We start from the raw sequence: 24,438 nt of genomic DNA, 5'->3' as shown, positions 1-24,438 counted from the left end.
ATTTTCTAGCCAAGTATTACAGCACACTACTATGCCAGATGAGATGACGCTGAGTTATGAAAAAAATAAACGTAAAATAAAAAAGGAAATGGCAGACTGTGCCTAATTGAAATACAACCCCGGGCCCTAATAAATTTTCCCACTTCGGTCTTTGCGATGGATATGTGCGTCACTAAAACACAGTGGTCGCAAGTCTGACTCCAAATTGCTCACAATTTGCTAGTAGATGCACTGCAACAACTACAGCCACCAGCAGATCAACCAGAAATCAAATATATATAACGCTACTGTAGGCGTAATTAAGCCATTTGTATTCTCCTATGGCTATTTTCTAGCCAAGTATTACAGCACACTACTATGCAAGATGAGATGACACTGAGTTATTAAAACAATAAACGTAAAATAAAAAGAAACTGGCAGACTGTGCCTAATTCTACTCAAACCCCTAATAAATTTTCCCACTTTGGTGTTTGAGGTGGATATGTGTGTCACTAAGAGCTAAACACAACGGTAGCAAGTCCCCCTGCAAATTCCTCACAATATGGTACTAGCTGCAAATAAAAAAAAAAAAAAATTATAACGTTATTGTAGCCCTAAGAAGGGCTGTTGGGTTCTTTTAGAATCACTCCTGCCTAACAGTAAGCTAATAGAACACCCTAACGCTTTCCCTGACCAGCAGCAGCTCTCTCCCTAGCGGCATCCAGACAGAGAATGATCCGAGCAGCGCGGGCAGCGGCTAGTCTATCCCAGGGTCACCTGATCTGGCCAGCCAACCACTGCTATCGACGTGTAAGGGTACCACATCATGCTGGGTGGAGTGCAGAGTCTCCTGGCTTGTGATTGGCTCTGTTTCTGGCCGCCAAAAAGCAAAACGGCGGGAGCTGCCATTTTCTCGAGCGGGCGAAATACTCGTCCGAGCAACGAGCAGTTACGAGTACGCTAATGCTTGATCGAGCATCAAGCTCGGACGAGTATGTTCGCTCATCTCTATTAAAGACTCTTATTCCTCATACAACAAATTTTACTGAACGTTAAAAAAAACGCAATTCACAAGACAACCCCTAGATGGCCACACTTAAATACAGTATAGTAATAGTACACTCTGAATAAAGTATCCATCTCATGTCACACACTCAGATCTCATGGGGTGGAGTTTATAAAGTCAACACTGTTTTATTAACTCTTACCCTTTCCGGGAATATCTCAGTATTCTGTGACTTTTATGTGCTCCCCCTCTCTTTTGGGTGTTTTCTCATTAATATTGAAGTGTTTGAGGCTTATGAAAAATGCAGAAGAAGCCTGTGTATAGGATGTAATACTGATAAAACATTTATTCTTGGAGGTGACACTGACCTAAACAGCAACACCCCTGCACTCTGTAAAGATGAAATTCTATCTTTATTTTCTATATGTAATACAGGCAGCAAAAGCTACTTCTCCAGTAATTCTCTGTAAAGCCTTCTAGAAATGAAAGAGATATCGTGGGACATAAAGATTGATGCCTTATCCTGGGGATTGTGCTCCAGTATAGGATTAGTGGGGGTTGCAACACCCATCACCATCACAGATCGCCATCTTAATTTTTAGAATTTTTGCTCTCTATTCCCTGCTGTCAATCCCATGATACCTCTATCACAGAATCCCTCATGGGCATCTAATGAAGGACTATGGGATGGGACAATGTAAATATCCCTCCCTGTATATTCCTCTGTATAATCTAAGAGACAACAATTATTTGTCATGGAGGCCGAGCTGTCAGCTCCTTCCGTACAAGAAGTGAGTCTGGCTTCTTAACTCTTGTAGATTTTTATTAGCTTAGAATGAGATCATCTGACTCAACAGATGAGAAGGTTCCAGAGAATTTTCAGATTGAAAACAATACTTAAAGTTATACTAGCTAAATTATAAATTTTGGTGGAATGGGTACCTTATAATAAAAATGTTAAGAAATATTGGAGTCCCTATTTAAAGGAAATTTACCGCGAGGATATAGGATTGTACAACAAGCACACTGACATACTGGTGTGTGCCCCATCGGATCTGCTCTTTTTCAAGACGCTTATGCCCCTGTTTTTAAGAAAAAAAAGGATTTTATTTTTTTTTTTTTAAATGAGTTTTTTTTTTTTTTTTTGCATAATTGTAAGCCTTTTTCTTGTAGAAACCAGGGCATAAGAAGCTAAAAAAAGAGCAGATCCTGCCAGAGGGGGCACACACCTGTATATTAGTGTGCTTGGTTTACAATCCTTCATCCTGGTGGTAGATGTCCTTTAAGGACACCATGCAATTCTATTCTTCTCCTGCAGTGGCTGCAATAATGTGTAGTCATCTGCAGGTGCTTTATCTGTGGTCACCAGTGGACCTCCAGCAGTACATCATTTACCGAACAGTTGTCCAGGAGTGGGCAATGCTCATAGCCACACAGTCAATGTGTGTCCAGAAAAATCTCTTTAAGTGAACATTAAATTCATTGGCAAATTGATAATAAGTTGACGCTAGTTGCTCCCGTCCCCGGATAAATCTCCAAGTTACCCCTCCCTCAGATAAATGCCCTAGTTGTCCCCGCCCCCGTGATAGATGTGGGCAGTTGGCGGCACAGTGCCGGAGCTATTGTATACCAGGTCTAACCTCATGTAGAATAGCGTATAGTCTGCGCCTGAACAGGCGATGGCACCGCCCCCTATAAGCCCACCTGGCATTCAGGGGGTAGAAGTCACAATTTCTTGCCTCTGCGCCAGGAATTGCACAAAAATCACAGCTTGACGCCTACTTTGTGTGACCCAGTTATTTACAGGATATTGTCAAGTCCCTGAAAAACTCTGACTTGACTGCATCATAAGACCCTTTTGTGCGGCCTGATTTGGTGGCGGTGCGCAGGGGCTCTGCTTTTTCTGTACTCCTGGTATCTGACCATGTGCTTAGTGGTTGGCTAGATGCGTCTTTGTTTTGGTGACTGTCTATGAGAATTGTTAGTGCTTTCTGGCATTCCTCTCTACGAGCCATGGGAGTGGCTGTGTAAATAGCACATAAGAATGTGACATTAGCTTTTGTATATAACAGGGAGCGGTTTGTATCTAATGTCACCTTTAGCCGCTCGCACTGTCTCTTTAATTTGGAACTTCCCTGATCACAGATACCTGGAGACCTTTGGTACTGCAGGAACGTACAACATCCTCATACAAAGCCAGGAGCACAGGAGAGACACGCCAGCCCCAGCTGCTCACCTGTACACACTGAACAAGGTATTGTAGGGGAGACTGATGGCCCCCCCATATACAGGCTGTCAGGGGGGACTTGTCACTAGTCATTACCACACTCATACTCTCATAGATAGACACTAATGGAAAAGTTAAAGTAGAATGAAGGATTTGGTGTGTGTAACAGTGAATACTCTAAGTTTACCTTCTGTGGTTTGGGTACTGCAGTAGGGTATAACACAAGGCTGTAGGTATCTATGTACATTGAGACTGACCGCATCACATATAAGATTTTTCTGTATGTGGGTACTGTCATGTTATATGGCTTAACTTGATATTACAATATCATAATGTACAGGGGCTCATTCAGACGGACGTTTTTTGAGGTCTGTGGGCTATCCTTATTTTTGCAGATGACTTACGGACCCAATTATTTCTATGGATCTGTTTTGTTTTTTTTCACGGATGTGCGGACAGTAAAAAAAAACATTGCAGCATGCCCTACTTCTTTCTCACATGCACATTTCTCACCATGAACATCCATGTAAGTAAATGGATCCACAAGAGAAATAATTATTAACACTGACATTCCTTTAGTCAGTGAGAAAATTCTTAAATCTTTACATCAAGTGGGACATGACCCCCACAGTCTTTTTATGTTATATCCCTTTTAGACAAAAAAAAAAGTGATAAGTGATGTCATCTATGGTCTCCTTTCTGAACTTTACCGTTTCTAGGGGGCGAAACTGCAGTGGTAGCAGTAGCATCCATAGTAGCTGCTATGGGGTCCGCAGAAGTCAGGGGGCCCCATCATCTGACCTGATACACCAAATAATGGAGGATGTGCACCATTTTATACATGTTATGATGCACATTGTACAGCATAGTATGTAAATAACACTGCACATCTTACACACTACACAATTGAACCGGCAGCTCAGATAAGAAATGTTGAGGGAGGGAGAGGGGACAGCAGAGTGATATTGCTGGAATCTCTTATTTCTACTCCTATATGTGATTTGTATATGCTGTATGTCCAATTTTGGTATTGTATGTATGTGTGTATTTGCTGCATGTGTGTATGCTATATTTGTGTATCCACATGTGACATGTATATACTATATGTGTATATTTGATGTGTTAACACTGTGAATGTTTATAAGAAGTATATATATATATATATATATATATATATATATATATATATATAGTATATATCTGGTTTGTGTATATATGAGTTTATAAATGTGTGTGACATTTTTTAAGGGGGAAGGGTCCCCCATTCAGAAACCTGCTACGTCAAGCCTGCCCCTGACTGTCTCTAGAAAAAGAAGTGACCAGTGATGTCATCTATGGTCACCTTATACACTATAGCTTTTAGACATAGAAGTGATCAGTGATGTCATCTATAGTCTCTTTTTTGTACCAACCCTTCTACAAAACCAAATTGATATAACCCCAAGGAACAGAAACCTGGATTCCTGTTATGGAGCAGATGAGAGTTAGGCTATATGTTGAAAAAGAAAAACAAAAATTGGACTGAATATGGTTGTCTCCAGGACGAGAATATACAATTCACTGATCTCCATTACTCGGTATCACACGATATAATTTCAGCTTATGGCAAAGAATTTAGGTTACGGACCCTGCCCAGTTTTACCTGTATGCGTCTATTTATAATGTGGAGCAGTACAGGTGAATGACTCATGTTACGTCAGAGTACACACCTGTAGTCACATGTCACTGGCCGGCTCTCACCTCTCTCTGTCTGTGTCATGAATGGACCTAGTTAGTTTTAATTTGGGTGGGTTCTCTGTAATGTTGAAGTGGGGAGTGAGCAAAATTCCACTCAGCAGGGGACCCCCACTCTGTGAATTATATTACACGGGGAGTATTATAACTTGTAGTACAGTTAGCATATCCAGGCAGCTGTGACCAGAGCGGTTGTTTGCAGAGTTGTGCCATCAGAGGACGCCGTGTACATTGGACCTTGTGTGAGGTCAGACCAGGGACAATCCTCCGAGATTTTGGTGCAAGGCACCGCACTCCTTCCATTCCCTGCAATATCTACAAAGGAAACTGTTACGTCTTGGTAGTTTGCGACCCATAAACTGGTATCATATAAACAGTGTTCAAAGAAATGCGTCAATCAAAAACTCCCTATGGAATGAAGATCTAATGGATTATCCTGCTTGTTTTGAGTAGTTTATAACATCTTCAGAGACTATAGATTATGGCTTAAAGGTGTTTTCTTGGCTAAAAATATTGATGAAATATCCTTAGAGTAGCTTATCAATGTCAGAGTGGTGGGGTCTGACACCCAGCAACCTCCCAAAATACCTCCCTTTTTTCTGAAATAGAAAGTAGGAAGTAGATAGCTCCATCCTTACTACAATGGTTGAACTGAGTAGCTGCAGTTTAACTCTCCCATTCAAATTAAAGGGAGCTGATCTGATAAGGGGTTGTAACCCAAAACATGACATCTTCAGAGTATGTAGGTACTAATTTTTTTATGTAAAAAAAGCAAAGGGATTGTTTTTAGCAAATTATTTAGATACCTGTGCTGTAACATCACCGCACAAGCTACTTCACTCCTTCTATGCCGAAATGCAACATAATAGTGCCAGATTTGATGCTTTTTATACCAAGGTTAAGTTTCAACCACAATAAGCTGTAGTTTTCCATAGTGTGAATAGTTGGTGCAGTAGGTATATGCCACTCCTACCCAATACAAACTGTTACCAAAGTGTTGTGAAAGTTGAGACACATCTCCTGTAGACGCTCATTAACTTGTGAAGGACAATGGCTCCTTTGCTGCTGCCAATTGAAGTCCAATGTTTTGGATAAATAAATTGTTAGAGTTCTTGGAAAGCTGGGTCTTCTGAGTGGTGTTGCCATGGGGTAAAAGAATGATCACAATTAGAGATGAGCGGACCCAAAGTGTAGGTTCGGCATTCAGCGCGTTGTTCTGGACTCGGAGTTATGCACCAAGTGGCTGAGAAGCCAATCCAGAAACTAGCCATGGCTATGCTTGGCCAGGGTGTCCTGTTTTACATTTGTTGTTCCAGGTTTAATTGTTATCCACAATACCCAGGATATGTGATAGCAGCCCAATCAGTAGGGGTCACACTGCTTGTACCCCAACCAATCAAGAGAAGGGAGGTCCCACTTCTCTTACTTTATGGAAGTTTGAAAATGTGTCCTGCTGCTCCTTCGAAGTATCTATTGAAGTGCCACAAGTAACCACTTGGCAATCTTCCACATTCTCCTAGAGCATTGTCCTTGGCTATTTTTGGCACTGCTATTGACATTGAATGGAGCAGCAGGACACATGCCCAACCGGCTGCTCTGTCAGTTAGGGGGAAAGTGACGCCTATTCTCATGATTAGTAGGAATTGGAGGAATTAGTAGAAATATCCCATTGATATTTCCTATTGGGTGAACTTTGGACTACCCCATCGATTATTTCAGCTATACTAACTTAACGAAATTCATTCTGTGAAAACACAGGAAGGGGCTGGAAATTTAAGCAATATGGCTGGCCAGCCAGCGCCAATTATTGGTGCGATGGCCCCTTAAATTTCTTGAAGATGCCGCCCTTGGAAGCGGGGATGCGCGCGCCGTGCTGCCAGAGTGGGGAGGTGAGTGAATCGCCGTGGTCCCAGAGCAGTGGAGAGGGGCACGGGTGCGCCTGCGCTCCGGGAGATGGGTGGCAGGAGCACCCGTGACAATTTCTAATGTGTGTGGCACAATAATTGCCTATGCTTGTTTACCTAAAGGGTGGTATCACACATGCAGGATTTGTTGCAGTTTTTATGCAGGTTCTTTAGCTGAAGAGACGATTGGATACAAAAGAGAGTAGACCTATCACTCCATTCTTTAGGCATTCTTTTTGGATTGCACTTTTCCCCTGAACGTCCAATCAGAGTTACAAAGTGTCACAACTATTAAAGTGGCACCAAAAAATGATAACAAATATTTTTTGCTTCATTCTGGATTTGGAAACAGTTACCAAAACTGTAAACGTGTGTAATTGCAGCCTATGGTTTTATGCACATGTCCATGTAACATTTGTGGCTTTTCCAGCTTTTTAATACTGTACTTTTGAGTCCATATGATTTTTTTAAAGATTTTTTTTATACTTCATAATTCATAATCCATAGGGAAAAAATAGTAGGTATTCATTCCAAAGTACTAGAGAGTCCCTAACACTGACCTACATGTACCCAGCATTTCACCCACAGGCAGATAAGGCATGTCTAGCGTCCAGAGAAAAGTTTGACCCCCCACCACACTGTTCTGTCACAGTTGTCCCAGGACAATCTTTATGTACCTATAGAAAAACAGTCCTGGAAAACCTACATGAAACCACAGTAAATACTTAAGTTGCGATCTTTTTCAACCACTCAGTGATATAGATTGGCTCCTATAATGCAGGAATCTCAACATTTTAACCAGTTACTTCCTTTTCCTTCTGACCACATCACAACATATCAGCCTATATGTGCTCAGCGATCCACTGATTGCAGACGACTGTAAATGGCAGCTATAATCTGCTGAGCAAACAGATCAACCCCTCAGCAAAGTTCTCCTGATAATATATTAGGGAATTATTATTTATACAGTACTGTAATACCGGTAGAATCCCATTATAAGTGGGATTTATTTACTAACCAATTACCACTGCAAGCGGAGCGTTACTTATTATCCCAATATTAGTTTCTTCCTCGGCTTTAAGGATAAGAACGCAAAGAGAAAAATCAGAGCTTCTCCTTAGAGACTTGTAAAATCTCTTTGGTCACAGTGGTTGCAGTCACGTCAGGCATGTTGGCAGCAGCAGGCTCCTGTTTGATCTGGGTTTGTGTTGTTGATCCTGATTTCTGGCCACTGATGTGTATTCACTGAAGTGTTCCTGAGCTCTAAATATGTACACCATGGATTGTATCGGGAATCATAAATTAATACTAGACTGTCTTTACTTTATAATCGTAGTGGGTATTGATGATGAGAATATGGATTATTTTTTGGAATTAGCTAGATAGATAGATAGATAGATATGAGATGGACAGACAGACAGACAGATATGAGATAGATAGATAGATAGATAGATAGATAGATAGATAGATAGATAGATAGATGATAGATAGATAGATAGATAGATAGATATGAGATGGACAGACAGACAGACAGATATGAGATAGATAGATAGATAGATGATAGATAGATAGATAGATAGATAGATAGATAGATAGATAGAAACTTTCTCCAGCATTATCCAGCCTCTTATATTATCTGGATTTGGAGGCCTTATGTGCACCACCAGTATTGTTCTACACTTCTGTTATTTGAACATTTGGCCCTAGGCAACAAGCAGAGACCTGGGTACATTATGACTCTGCTTTGTATTGTTAAATAGAGAACATACTTATTATAATATCGTCAGAAGGCCAGAAATACAAGTGTGGCCAGGTACTGGTAGTTCCTAAAGGCAGCTGGAGACACACAGCATGGAAACCAGGAGTTAAACTGGTGTTTACTACAGCAACATAACGCATGCAGAAAGTAGAATAACAGGTAGAAATATCTGTTTACTAAGGAACACAGTTAGTAGGGTAAGAGAAAGTATTTCCGTTGTCCTAACACGAAAGGTCATTTCTCAAATGCCTCTAATCTAAACAAATACCTAAAGTGTTCCTAAGATTTCAGATGATTTTTTAAGGGTAAGCTGATGTGTGTATGGGTACATGAGTAGGATCACCATCTCAGGCCATTACATGGCATATCCAGAATTTTCCACCTCTGCAAGCTCTATCTGCAGTTCTCAGTTGTCCCTGGGCTGGAGGGGGGAGACCAGCTACAATGATGTCTCCAGTACACTGCACATGAAGAAAATAGGCTAGTTCCTCTTGGACAATCAGAAGTAACCTCCCACTATAGAGAGGTGTGCGCCAGGTGTTACTGATGTGAATATAGCAAGTAGGGAAGGAGCGCTTAACTTACTACAGTCTTGGTCAAAAGTTTTGAGAATGACACAAATATTATATTTTCACATGATCTGTTGCTCTCTGGTTTGTCAGATGTTTTATCACATACAGAAATACAAGTGCAATCATATTATGAGTAAAATATAGCTTTTATAGACAGTTAGAATGAGTTACTGCAGCAAGTCAGTATTTGCAGTGTTGCCCCTTCTTCTTCAGGACCTCTGCAATTCTCCCTGGCAGCTCTCAATCACCTTCTGGACCAAATCCTGACTGATAGCCGTCCATTCTTGTACAATCAATGCTTGCATTTTGTCACAATTTGTTAGTTTTTGTTTGTCCACCCGTCTCTTGATGATTGACCACAAGTTCTTAATGGGATTAAGATCTGGGGAGTTTCCAGGCCATGGACCCAAAATCCCTATGTTTTGTTCCCTGAGCCATTTAGTTATCACCTTTGCTTTAAGGCAAGGTGCTCCATCATGCTGGAAAAGGCATTGTTGAATACCAAACTGCTCTTGGAGGGTTGGGAGAAGTTGCTCTTGGAGGACATTCTGGTGCCATTCTTTATTCATGGATGTGTTTTTAGGAAAGACTGTGAGAGAGCCGATTCCCTTGGCTGAGAAGCCGCCCCACACATGAATGGTTGCAGGATGCTTTACAGTCGGCATGAGACAAGACTGGTGGTATCGCTCACCTTGTCTTCTCCGAACAAGCTGTTTTCCAGATGTTCCAAACAATCAGTAAGGGGATTCATCAGAGAAAATGACTTTCCCCCAGTCCTCAGCAGTCCACTCCCTGTACCTTTTGCAGAATATCAGTCTGTCCCTGAAGTTTTTTCTGGAGAGAAGTGGCTTCTTTGCTGCCCTCCTTGACACCAGGCCTTGCTCCAAGAGTCTCCGCAGTCTCACAGTGCATGCAGATGCACTCACGCCTGCTTGCTGCCATTCCTGAGCAAGCTCTGCACTGCTGGTAGCCCGATCCCAAAGCTGAAACACTTTTAAGGGACGGTCCTGGCGCTAGCTGATCCTTCTTGGGCACCCTGGAGCCTTTTTGGCAGCAATGGAACCTCTCTCCTTGAATTACTTGATGATGTAATAGATTGTTGCAATCTTTCTAGCTTGGATACTCTTCCCAGTTAGGCCAGTTTTGTGCAGTGCAATGATGACTGCACATGTTTCTTTAGAGATAACCATGGTTAACAGAAGAGAAACAAGATGTTGTGCCCAAGATGTTTTGTGTAAGGTCACTGATATAAAATTCCTTGAAAATCCCTTTAATGGGTTCCCAGGGAGGGCATATAGGTTGAGGCACTGGGGCATATAGGTTGTCAAACCTCATGTAATTTTAGAAATAAAGGTAAACTTCAAATTTAGTGTTTAGGCCAGGTCTGGATTGTACAGTAAGTAAAGTCATACGATCCATGGCCCCTGCCTTTCAGGAATAGTTATCAGACGGTCCTGTGATGAATCCTTGCTGCCCTGACATTGATAGTCACGGAATTTCTAGTTATAAGCCCCGGTACACGAATGAAAACCACTCAAGTACTTCTGTTCCTATTTTAAGCTTCACTAAGAAACATCTTTAAGATTAGTGCTTCAGTGTCTGACTAACCAAATACTTCATCTCATAAAATCTGGGTGAAAACTTCATTTATATATTTGTCAGTGCAACGCAGAAAACAAGTTCATCTTGTTTCTTATGCTTGGCACATTTCACGCAAATATTGAGCTCTGCCAGCGCTTGGCAGAATAAATAAAGGTGAACTCCATGCATGGCAGCGTTATCACATGCTTTCCACCCAGTTTTTATCAGGTTTAAAGGAACATAACTGATTTGTTTCTCTTCCAATAAAAGTGTGAGTAACAAATAACAAACAGTTGCATATCCTGCTCTGTAACGCCAAATGGCCTATAGCCTGATGGCTGCTAATCATAACAGTCTCTGAATCCTCTACAGGTCACCAGTAATAGAGGTTGTGACACCACACAGTGTACAAGTACCTATTGTGCCTTTGTTATAGTCTTTGTTTAATACTGATTTTTAAATACCAAATTTTTAAATACTATATTCGGTAGTTTACTCACTATGGTCGGGACCATGCGGAACGGCGGTAGCCCTTACGGTCGCACCGAAACCTGTGGGTTTGTACCACAGCTTGACTAACCCCAGATTGTAAACCCATAGAAATGATGTCTCTCTACAGTGGCATAACTAGAAGCTGATGGGCCCCAGTGCAAAGTCTGTGCCAGGCCCCCGGCTATAATGTATGGTTTATAGGAATAGTCTTCTAATATGGAAAAGTGACACCATAAGGGCCCCCTAAACCTCTTGGGCCTGGGTGCGATCGCACCCTCTGCACCCCCTCAAGTTATGCCCCTGTCCCTATGTAGTTTTGTACCCCTTATCTCCATCTGAAACACATGAACAATATTTGGCCTGCACACCTTCTCCCCTGGATCTTTAATTCCTAATAGTAAATATGTCCTTAAAGGGGTTTTCTCATCTGGGTATGGACATTTAATTGAATTCATCTGCTATATAAATACATTTCTTCAGTTTGATTGTGTGGTGATAATTTCCTACAAGTAGTCATGTTGTCCCTTAGAAACAAGATTGTTGTACTCAGATACAACCACTGCCGCTGGAGAGTTACATAAAGAAAAAAATACTTTTTACATATGAAATGTCTGGGAGTTATTGGATGTCCCACAGCTGTCCTGGTGTAATAAACACTGATTCCCGTTTGTCGGGTGCCTCAATAGAGCATGCACGGCCACCGCTGTCAGAGTGTGGCTGTGGTCGCATCCAAGGACAGCTTTCTTGTTTATGGCTACATTTATAGGAAATTATCTTCACACAGGTGCATTTTTTTAAAATAACATCCAATTGAAGACATGTACTGTATGTATATGGCAGATAATTTAAATTAAGTGTAAATGCCGACAAGAGAAAAACCCAGTTGACTGTGATTTGTTTTTATTACTTTCTTTATTAGTGTATCAATAGAGGTTTTACCTTTTATTGCAATGATCTCTTATACCTAGGCCTGTGACCACAAAAGGGAGCATCCCTCCACATTTTGTTAATTTGATGTTGATCCAGAGAATTATTCCAGGTTTTTTACTTTCCTCTGGATCAACGCTGCATCATTTTTAGTTTGGATTTGAAAGTCTGATGCCTTTTTTAGCCTTATCTGCTATGATACTATGATGAATACAACACTGTTCATTGGCATCAGCAACCACCTGCTCCTAATCTTTTTCATATCATGGGTCCCAGATATGTTATCAAAGTGAATCAGATGCTAGAAGAAGTAATATGCATTAATGTTCCGGGGATAACAAAGGTCCATATAAATAATAATAATAATTATTTATTTATATAGTGCACACAGATTCCGCAGCTCTGCACAGAGTTTTCCAAATTGATCCCTGTCCCCAATGGGGCTCACAATCTAATCAATCTACCAGTATGTTTTAAAGTGTGGGAGGAAACCGGAGGACCCGGAGGAAACCCACGAAAACATGGAGAGAACATAAAAACTCTTTACTGATGTTGTTATTGTAAACATGGGTATAATAGTTGCAAAGTGCTGTTTAATGTAAATCTCTATAGAGACAGACCCACCCATGGACATTAACTAACCCAATTGGCAAAGTGGATGATTGGTGGTGGTGTAAATTTCATCACCAGACCTGTTGGAACAGCAACCCTACATTTGTATTTATATGTAATTGTTAATTGTGTGTATGTATCACTTTTTCCCACAGTCATGTTATAATCTGCAATGAAGACGGATCTCCTATTTACTGCATATTAAAGTACGGTGGAGAGATGAGGCGTTTTACTATTGGAGCAGAAAGCATACTACGACTGGGCCCACGGACACAAACACAGGCCTTTGGGATGAAGCAGCACCAGATCTCAGAAGAAGAGGAAGCAGATGAAGAAAACATGGAGGGCAGTGAGCAGCCCCGTTACATCCCTATCCGCCGGCACTCGCGTTTTTATACTTCGATGAGGGCACGGAAGCATCGGAGAGACAGAGGGAGCAGCAGAGACTCTATGGAGGTGGAGACTCAGGATTCTGGTGAGTGATTGAGGAATACTTGATTGGCTTTAATAAGGGAAGCTGAAGCTGTAATAGTACTTGGGCTACGGTCCACCAGTCCACCAGGGGGCCCAGTGTCTGATACAATAATGGGCCTCAAATGCACTAGAGGCCCAAAACTCCAGCAGCAGAAGATCTCATTTATATTCAGGCATTTGTCACTGGTGTCTATCCAGTTGGGATGATTCACAAATAATATTGAATATTGATGTGACCTTCCTTCTATGCTTGGGGAAAGGAATAAGTAACCGTCATTTCAGATGTAATTAGAATTATTGGTGTGTGTCATAAGAAAATTATTCTTAGACTTTCGTTTAGTGGATGGCAAAACCCAATGATTATCATTTCTAGATGTGGAATATGAGGTGTTCACTTTACAACAACAACAACCTTAACCGTTTAATGAGCGAGCAACATTCTTTTCTCTGTCTATAACAAGTGTACATAGCTCTTTATCTGTGTGATATTTATATAGAATAACATTTTTGATTATATACTTTTTAAAGATTCCTTTAAAGAAACAAGCCAGCAACCACTTTCAGCCAATTGTTTGGGAGTTACTGCATATCCCACAGCCATCCGGTAGTAATGATCACCGAATCCAGGTGGTTGGGCAGAGATAGCACATGTGTGGTCATAACTGCTGAGTGTGAGGGTGGTCATATCCAAGAACAGCTATCTCATTTCTACGGGACAACATGGCTAGTTTTTTTGTTCTTGGATATGACCACCCCCACACTCTGCAATGGTGACCACACATGTGCTATCCCCGCCCGGCCACCTGAATTCGATGATTACCACAGGATGGATGTGGGTCATGCAGTAATTCACAGACATTTCACATGCAAAACAATTGTTTTTTGTACAATAGCTCCAGCAGTGGTGGTCCAAGGATATCCAAGGACAGTTTTAAGGGACTATATGACTACATTTATGGGAAATTATCTTCGCACAGGAACATGTTTTAAAAACATCCAATTGAAACAATGAAAATGTGTGTGAAAATGAATCAAATAAAATGTCGAGTTGGAAATACCCCTTTAAGAGGTGCACTCTGTATTAATTCAAAACGTGTGAAAATTTCCATATGTAACGGGATAGTGTGTTAGAGACTAACTGTTAACTGAGGACATATAACTAGATATCTCTGTCTTTATTGTTGGAATCGTGTGTATAACTTGGAAATTACATCTCATCAGTAATGGAAACTGGTTAGTTATTTGGGCAAGCTAAACTTCCAGCATGCTGTCATGCAGCTGGGGCTTAGGGTCCCAAAGGGCTTTACTATGTCAATGTTCTGGGAGTCATAAGGGAACTCAAGTCCCTAGACCAACACATCTAATGTGAAAGGGTTTGGGATCTGAAATTCCAACTGCATGGAATTTCACAAGTCCACTTTCTTTAATATTGGGAAGAAAACAAAATGGCCAGATGGCACCCCTCTATGGTGATATTATTGGGTTAATACAAACCTGCTAAGCCGCCCCCTGTAGATGGAGGCTTATTTTTGGATACTTTTTTTTGTGGAGCCTTGAATTAATGATCTCTATCCGGCTGCCCAACTGTCTGGACTTGTGTGCTTGATGTTGCACTCAATGAATAGCAAAAGATGGACTGAAATGGCGCCAGACTAGAAGATGGGGGAACAATGATCTTTCTCCCTCAGATTTGATAAAGGGGTAGTTCACCTCAGAAACATTTAATATATGTAATAATAAAAATATGGAAAAAAAATTCCATGTGTGGACCTCTTGTCTTAGCACAGAAGATCACCCACCTCTTACAACCCATCTTCTAGTCTGGTGCCGTTCCGGTCCACCTACTGGTTTCCACCAGGTCTCTTTTAAAACAACAATGTGACGTGAGCAGACCCTGCATTGTAAGAGAACATAGTGTTAGGTAGGGTAGGAAGAATGGTGAATGGATGAGCAGGGAAATGACGGTGTATAATTTTAGACAATGCTCTCTTTAAATGTATAAATACAGAGCACGGTCTGGAATTAAAGCGACTTCAGCTTCATGAATTTGTAAAGTTTAAAACAATTGCAAAGTTTCATAGAATCAAAGAATTCCATTCTCATGAAAGCATGAATGTCAGATAAAGAGTGTCCATAGCAAATGCATGAGACAGCATTACAATGTTATCATGTTATCTGTCTCCAACAATTATTAACCTTTCTCCTCCACCGCACCAGTCTCATCAGTAAAAGCATGTTTCTAAAGAAAGCTCTGACAGGGAGACACAGGGTCTCGTCCCGATGTCCCCCTGGACCGAACAAAACTGCAGTATAAAAGAAAAAAATACATAGCCATCAGTAGGAACTTAAAGGCATTGGGGGTCATTTACTAAGGGCCCGATTCGCGTTTTCCCGACGTGTTACCCGAATATTTCCTATTTGCGCCGATTGTACCTGAATTGCCCCGGGATTGTGGCGCACGCGATCGGATTGTGGCGCATCGGCGCCGGGACGCGCGCGACGGAAATCGGGGGGCGTGGCCGAACGAAAACCCGACGTATTCGGAAAAACCGCCGCATTTAAAAACCGAAAAAGTGTCGCTTGGGGAGCGCTTACCTTCACCTGGCCCGAGGTGGTGGATTCCGGCGCGATGAGATGACTTTCAGCGCAGCAGCGCCACCTGGTGGACGGCGGAGGAACTACCTTCTTAAATCCCGGCCGGACCCGAATCCAGAGCAGAGAACGCGCCGCTGGATCGCGAATGGGCCGGGTAAGTAAATTTGCCCCATTGTGTTACATAAGAACTTCATAATACAAATTTAAAGGGGTGAAGATTTGATGTCGGCACCTACATCCCACTGTTTTAGGACACTAAACCAGGCACAGTTGTCTTTGGACTGGTACAGGCAGTCCCCTACTTAAGGACACCCGACTTACAGACAACCCATAGTTACAGACGGACCCCTCTGCCCACTGTGAAGCTATCTGGATGCTTTACTATAGTCCCAGACTGCAATGATCAGATGTTAAGCTTTATTGATAATCCCTGTTCCAATTACAGCAAAAATTTTGAAACTCCAATTGTCACTGGGACAAAAGAAAAAAATGTGTCTAGAACTTCAATTATAAAATATACAGTTTCGACTTACATACAAATTCAACTTAAGAACAAAGCTTATTGTTTTTTTTTTACAAGACCAAAGACGTATCAGCAAAGACTTGTGATGGTTTACCATTGTATACCAGCCCAAAGGATGAAAGAATGACACCATTAGGTCAAGTGAACCCTTTTTTATACATTAAACATATATTTGAAACCAGAAGTTTACATATACTATATAAAACGACACACTTGCATGTTGTTCTCACTATCTGACATGACGTCAGAATAAACCTTTCCTATTTTGGGATTGCCAAAAACGATTTATATTTGCCAAATGCCAGAATAATGAGAGAGAGAGAGAGAGAGAGAGAGAGAGCATTTTTAAGGCATTTTTATGATTTTCTACAAAGTTTACATGAACTAAGATTACGATGTATTTAAAAAATTTGGAACACCTTTATGATGATGTCATGTCTTTTGAATATTGTGGTTTATTTTAATATCTGAGTTAATCAAAATTGAAACACACTGGTTCTTTGTGTAAAATCGTGGGAAAGTCTAAAGAAATTAGCCAAGATATGAAGAAGAGAATTGTGGACTTGCACGAGCCTGGTTCATTTTTGGATACCTGGATGTGCCTTGATTATCTGTACAATGTATTATATGTAAATACAAACAAGATGGGAATGCCCTGCCATTTTACCGCTCAGGAAGGAGACGGCTTCTGTGTCCCAGAGATGAATTTGCTATGGTCCAAATTGCGCGTATCAACCCAAGAACAAAAGCAAGAGATCTTGTGAAGATGGTGGCTGAAGCTGGTAAGAGTGTGTCATTGTCCACAGTGAAACGAGTCCTGTATTAACATAGGCTGAAAAACAGCACTGCCAAGAAGCCATTTCTCCAAAAGAAGCTTAAAAAACTGATTAACGTTTGAAAATGCACACAGGAACAAAGACCTTTTTGAGACCATTTTTAGAGACACGTGATCTCACGAAACTAAAATTTAACTGTTTGGAGGAAAAAGGAAGAAGCTTGCAAGCCCCACCTGTGACACACGGGGGTGGCAACATCATGTTGTGGGGCTGTTTTGCTGCAGGAGGGACTGGTGCACTTCACAAAGTAGATGCATCATGAGGAGGTTTGTTTAAGGAGGTTAGTTGCGGCCAGTCGCCTCTTGTGTTGGCTTTTTTGGTCCAGAAAGCAAAAGAATAGGGTTACCAGGGATAAGTTTTAGGCCCCTTAAATACATTATGATGTGTAAACGCTACGGAATATGGTGATGCTATATAAATAAAGATTAATATTATTATCTGGATGTCATGAATGTAGTGTAGGGCTGGTTTCAGCATTGCTTTATACCAGTGAAGCATCTGTTTAGTTCCAGTGCTCACATTAGACTGGTAAAATTCGGCAGTGGACAATCATTTCTGAAGCTGACAAGACACCTAATTCTGATCATTTCAAATAATGGGGCAGATTTACTTACCTGGTCCATTTGCGATCCAGCGGCGTGTTCTCTGCGGTGGATTCGGGTCCGGCCGGGATTCATTAAGGCAGTTCCTCCGACGTCCACCAGGTGGCGCTGCTGCGCTGAAGTTCCCCGGAATGCACTCAAGTTCACCGGCCTATTGCTAGTGAAGGTAAGTGCAAGCTCCGCGACACTTTTTTTTAAAAAATGCAGCGTTTTTTCGGAATCCGTCGGGTTTTTGTTCGGCCACGCCCCCCCCCCCATTTCCGTTGCGTGCATGCCAGCGCCGATGCGCCTTAATCCGATCGCATGCTCCAAAATCCCGGGGCAATACAGGGAAAATCGTCGCAAATCGGAAATATTCGGGTAACACGTCAGGAAAACGTGAATCGGATTCAACAAACAGAGAAGGGTCTAAAAGGTATAGCTAGGCAAGAGAAGCCCCGGCGTATAAACATCCCAAGTACAAGTTATAAACCACAAAAGCAAGACAAGAAAACGTGAATCGGGCCCTTAGTAAATGACCCCCAATGTCTCACTACAGTCGTGAGAATGTAGATACAACATAAAGTAGCCCCCCTTTTTGCATGGCTGCTCACCCCATGTCTGTTATAATGCTTCCTATGGATCCTAATTTCAATGTTACCGGTATATGGCTGGTTTATGGCTATAGCTCTTATGCATTTTGCTCAGGCTTCGTGCTGACACATCATTCTAACGGCTATTGTTCTCTGTCCTTGGCTGTAGAAAGAGATGAGAGAATTCCATATTTTGGTGTATCTGCTATGACGTTGATGTGTCGTGGTTAGTTTAGTTGCTCTGCAGCACTTAGGCTCAGTACCAGCCTGTTGTATAAATGATGAAATGCTAAAATCAGATCTGTTGTGTAATGTGAAAACAATTACTAGTTAAGGTGTGAAAACACTTCTGAGTTACTATCATAAACACTTAGAAAGTGCTAGTGTCACAACTGCTATTAGACACGTTTGGTGAGACATCTGCTCAGTTCTTATCAAAATTTTAAGGACTATCGGGCATAGTTCTGGCTTCACCCACACCTCAGGGCCAACTAACTGGACTGATGTTCATAGCAATCTTCATACCTCACCATCGCCTGTTTAGTGGTTGCATTTACCTACAGCAAGTTATTGCTACACTTGTCAGGTGCAATAATATTAATAGAAAATGGAAAGTCTAGAAATCTCCCAAATACATGAAGGATACATACCATGAAGAGAATGAAAAACAATAGAGCAAAGATTAGTGTATGAACAAACCCTAAGCATAATATGAAATAGAAAAAAATCACATATTGTGATTGTCAGGTGCCATGTAAAAGATGTGATGAATTCACAACTGGCCTCATCGGGGAAGTGGCCTCATTGTCAGCTCTGTAATAAGGCTTTATACAGTGCTAGTAAATTCATTATTAAAGGACATCTACCACTAGGATGAAGGATTGCAAACCAAGCACACTTACATACTGGTGTGTGTCCCCGCTGGCGGGATTTGCTCTTCTTTTAGCTTCTTAGAACCTTGTTTTTACTAAAAAAAGGTTTACAAAATGATGCAAATGACCCTGAAGGGCTCCAGGCTCCATAAATGTCAATGAAGCCTGGAGCCCCTCAGGCTCATTTGCATCATTTTAAAAACAGGGGCTTAAGGAGCTAACAGAAGTGCAGATCCTGCCAGAGGGAGCACACACCAGTATGTAAGTGTGCTTGGTTTACAATCCTTCATTCTGGTGGTAGATTTCCTTTAAAGTATCACTCAGCCGTCAAATAAGATGAATTGCTTAGCAAATGAAAAGCATGTTATTTTGTAATATATATTCATATATACAATATATGTATTTTTTTTCACTATGATAGAAAGGTTTTTATGTGAAAATGGCTTGACCTATTAGACGGACTTTTGGTGACCATAGCTAATGTCTACTTGCTCTCCTAAATGTTTTAGTACATAATTGTATTCCCTGTAATACAACAATTTAGTTATCTATTGACAACTGGGCGTTACCAGCCGGGGGAGTGTCCTAGTTTGACATTGTCCAATGGTTGCTGCCAGTATTTGCCACTGAAAGGAGAGAGGTAAAACCTAGTTGTCAATTTTAATATTATAATTAGGATATTTCTAGGAATAATAGGAACAGTACGATGCAGCATTCTAGAAATACAGGATATTTTTTTGCAAATTTTTTGAAATTTTAAACTTTGAATGAACTATAGATACAGGATCCAGAATTGCCAAGTATAAGTATTTATGCAAACAGTGGAGGTGATTAATGTGATTCTAAGGTTTTAGTTAGCAGAATAGCACAGTGACGCCTGTGCATAGTGTTCATATGTCCATGTATTATATCCTCCAAACTAGCAGAGACTGATGTGAATGAATGTATTTATTACATTCCCTGCAGTGATACCGGCTACTGCTACTATATACAGCCAATGCATCTTTTATGAACTCCTTTCATGTACCCCTGCTCCATGAGGTGTTACCTACTGAGGGTAGTCAGGTTTAGGAGCTATGCATGTGGCAAGCGCCATCAGCGCTCCTTAGCTCCTCACATTATGTAGACGTCGATGTGAGATTGTCATCAACATCAGTCACACAGTATATTTTTGGCAAGAACAAGAGAATTCACTCGAAGACTTTGCATTGCGGAGAAAAAAGCACATTTTTCATTCCCAGAGGGACCTGTTAATCGTGATGACTCGGCATAGCAGTTGAAAAAAACAGTGCTAGAAATGACAATCACTCTAGAAAGGCAAAATGTAATCAACACTTAGGATATGCATATGCAGCAGGTTTATTTAAAAATTTCTGCAAATAAAAACTAAAAAGTTGAGTTGTGTCTACAACAAGTGTGTTTCCAGGGTCCTGCTACTAATAACACAACCAAAGGCATGGTTACCCAGATATTCAGGGTTATAAAGCATCACAAAATAAATGAGGAAGTGAAAAACACTTAAATACAATTTTTTTTAAACCTTTATATTGTCAAATCATGTAGCAGTAGTAACAATAGTCAATACATATATTATACAATATAAAAAGAGAACCTCAAAAAATTACATATACTGACCAGCAGCACATGATTTCTATGGCCTCTACCTAACATTCCCTGCATGATCTGGTAGACTCCCTTTAGGTAAATTCATACTGCCTTCAATCTGCCCACTACTTATTGCTTACCTACAAAATATATGTAGAGGAGAGGTGGCAGTATGATTGCAGCATCAGACCACACAGTGGGGGGGATTTACTAATTGTGCCGCAAGGACGACTGTCGGCATCGGAGATGCGTCTCCGCAAAGCACAGCCCGATGTATTAAAGTGGTGCACGGCTGTTAGTGATTACTGGGTAGGCTGAATTAATCAGTCGTGCGCCAGAAAAATGCAGACAGTAATGAAGTGTGCGCCAAAATCTTTCATGGACTGCGACTTAAATATGCTCTCAGACCAATTTTTGCTGGTCTATCGTGCGCCAAAAATTTCACCTAAAAATGCTGACAAAATACACATAAATGTGGAGGATAATGTGGAAACGTTAGGCCACGCCAACTTGCGCCAAAAAAAGACGGAGGTGTCGGGATAGTCAGAAACATCTGTTCTTTCTGGCGCAAACTCATTATAAATGATCCGCAACAGTTCTGAGCCACAAAAAAACATTAAAATACCGTCATTTTTTTGGCACAGATGCGATAATACATGTGCCCCAGTGTGTGTTTGTAGTCTGTTGCCATGGATATATATGAGTCTACATCGAATCAATTTTTTTAAAATAAAATAAATAAGCATCTACAAATGTCACATTGGCTGAAGTGTAACAATACACAATTAGGCTGCATTCACACTAACGCAAGGGGGACGTATATATACGGCCGACGTATATACGGCCGATATATGTCCCCCATAGACGGCAATGGGCGCACGGCGCCCTACGGGAGCGGTACAGTGCAGCACACGTGCGGCACCGTACCGTTCCGTACCCCGTGAAAAAATAGGATATGTCCTATTTTTGCACGGCATACGGCGCCGTGCGCCATGTATCCCTATGGAGAGGGGCGGGGGTGAGCAGTGTTCTCCCCCTCCTCCTCTCCCCGTGCGCTGCGGTGTGTACGGCGGGCAACGGTAGTGTGAATCCAGCCTTAGGTAGCGATTCATATACCAAAATGGGTCTATAAATATTCTGCTGAAGGTTGTGTGCCAAGTTCAGCAGAATGCTGCCATCAAGAATTTAAAGTCTTTCTTAGAAAATTGATGGCAAATGGAGTCAGCAAGTGAAAGGCCAACCCCGCCTTGTGTATATACTATAGTGTGTTACCAGACAGGACATCTAAAGACACAAGATCATAAATGAGACAGCAATCCAATAAACAGAAAAGGTAAGGGAGGGCAGTCCAAAAAAGGACCAAAAGGCCCTCTCCATAGAGATACACGGTGTGCACACAGGGAAAGATAGGACATGTGCGGCACCGTATCACTCAGTGCACCTATTGCTGTCTATAGGGGACGTATGTACGACTGCAAGCTTGTGGCCATATGTATACATCGTCCATACATCCACGTGAATGTAGCCTAAGTATTAGGAGTCCTTCAGAACCTTATTAATGTCAATTACACAAAATCTGTAAAGAAATTTTAATAATAAAAACATTTTCATATTTGAAGACCTTGGCATTAGTTGTTTATTATACAGGATTCGTGTAGTCTCATTGTCTAGTACAAATGGACAAATGATTTTTCCTACAAAGGAAATTTTTTTTATAAATATACATAGCTCATACCTGCATCATCATTAGCACGTTACCTACAAATGATATAGTCTCTGCATTATTAGCTTCTAGAATAATCATTTTGATGGCACATAATATAAAGATGATTGACAATTATGAACATATTTGCAGTGATAGTCACACTGTACCTTCCTGAGGAGGAGCAGATAAGCTCCAAGTGCTCCATCCAATGACACATCATGCATCAGTGTGAAGCTCATGAAGCCATTCATGTCGACCACATTGCAGTCTTGGCAATGGCAATGGCTTCATCCAATAATTGGTTGCCACCATAACATGTTGGTGATGTTTTTAAAGGTTATGTTACACCCATAGAAATGTCTATAAAAGACAAATATTCAAGTTTGAACAGAGCTCAGTTAATTACATTTTTGTAACTTTTTATATACGGTATGTGAAGTTCATGTCTAGTTCTGTTTCATATATACCTATATTTATCCTATATATATAGTTTCACATGAAAAAAGGGAACTATGTTACTGTGTCTTGTGAAGAATGTGTTTGTTGTACACACTGGAGATATTACTAGGTGGGGCTGTAAGAACACATATTCATTAACTGCATTAACTTGTCTTTGTACATCCTAATTGCATGAAGTTACCCATTCACTCAAAGTGGTTCTGCCAGCTTTTTGCAGTGCCCTAAATCGGGTGGCGTATTACATATATATTGTAGGTCCTTACTATTAGAAGGCCAAACATTATAAAAAATATCATCGCTATCATTGCTCTGCATCTCTCTTCAGTAACAGACTGCTGTCCATGTATCTATACACATAAGTTTGTCACTAACTGCAGGTGGAGGCAGGACAGAGCAAGTGCAGTGTGATGCCACTCCGACCCCTCTGCAGGAGCCATGTAAGGGTACATTCACACAGCGGTATGCCCGCCGTGCGGGCATACCACTGTGTGCTGGAGAGGAGGAGGAGGTGACCCCTCCTCCCTCCATACAGAATAGCGGCGCACGGGCGCACACACGCCGAAAGATAGGGCATGCTCTATCTTTTTGCGGTGTGCGGCCCGGATCGGTGCCACACTTGTGTGGCACCGTATCTGCGCCGCGCCGCTATTGCCGTCTATGGGGACGTACATGTGAATGTGCCCTAAGAGTGTATGAAGAAACCAAGCTACTCCTACAGTTATGGACAACAACCTATACATTCTGCTTTAATAATAGCCTTTTTTTATACAATATAGTCTAAAATTCTCTTTTTTAAAACTATGGGGCAGATTTACTTACCCGGTCCATTCACGATCCAGCGGCGCGTTCTCTGCGGAGGATTCGGGTCTTCCGGCGATTCACTAAGGTAGTTCCCCAGACGTCCACCAGGTGTCGCTGCTGCGCTGAATTTCGTCGGAGTGCAATGAAGTTCACCAAGCCAGGCCTGGTGCAGGTAAGCGCGTGACACATTGGTGCATTTCTCCGAATCAAACGGGTTTTCCGACGGCCACGCCCCCGATTTCCATCGCAAGCATTGTGGCGCCGATGCGCCACAATCCGATCGCGTGCGCCAAAATCCCGGGACAATTAAGGGAAAATCGGCGCAGAACGGTAAAATTTGTGTAACCCGACGTAAAAACGCGAATCGGGCCCTTAGTAAATGACCCCCTATGTATATTCAGAAGCGGTATTAGCACCAGCCTGGGTGCCTGTGCACTGTAGGCAACTAGAACAGTTCTGCTCTAAGAGAATTATGATAAATCTCCCTCTGAATTTATGCTAGTCAGCTTTTGGGGTGTTCTTAAGGTAGAAATGAGCATGAACAATATCTTTTCATGCTGTAGGATTTATGTTGTGGTGAAAATTAGCTGTGGCTGAATCC

At 41.5% G+C, this 24,438-nt stretch overlaps 1 protein-coding gene across 3 annotated transcripts in view; it reads left to right on the top strand.

Moving 5' to 3' along the window:
- The window catches only part of NGEF (neuronal guanine nucleotide exchange factor), a 158,904-nt gene that overhangs the window by 47,660 nt on the left and 86,806 nt on the right, over positions 1–24,438 (top strand). For 2 of the 3 annotated variants that reach the window (XM_072143272.1, XM_072143275.1), the window contains one exon: positions 12,949–13,268. In XM_072143272.1, the coding sequence (XP_071999373.1) occupies positions 12,949–13,268 (320 nt within the window). Of the gene's footprint in view, positions 1–3,091; positions 3,240–12,948; positions 13,269–24,438 lie in introns of those variants that run through there. The other variant, XM_072143273.1, reaches the window with a different exon arrangement.

This window comes from Engystomops pustulosus, chromosome 3 (assembly GCF_040894005.1).
Source record: "Engystomops pustulosus chromosome 3, aEngPut4.maternal, whole genome shotgun sequence".
NCBI classification, from domain to species: domain Eukaryota; kingdom Metazoa; phylum Chordata; class Amphibia; order Anura; family Leptodactylidae; genus Engystomops; species Engystomops pustulosus.
Note: the sequence above shows the minus strand (reverse complement) of the source record. Positions and strands in the feature narration are given on the sequence as shown.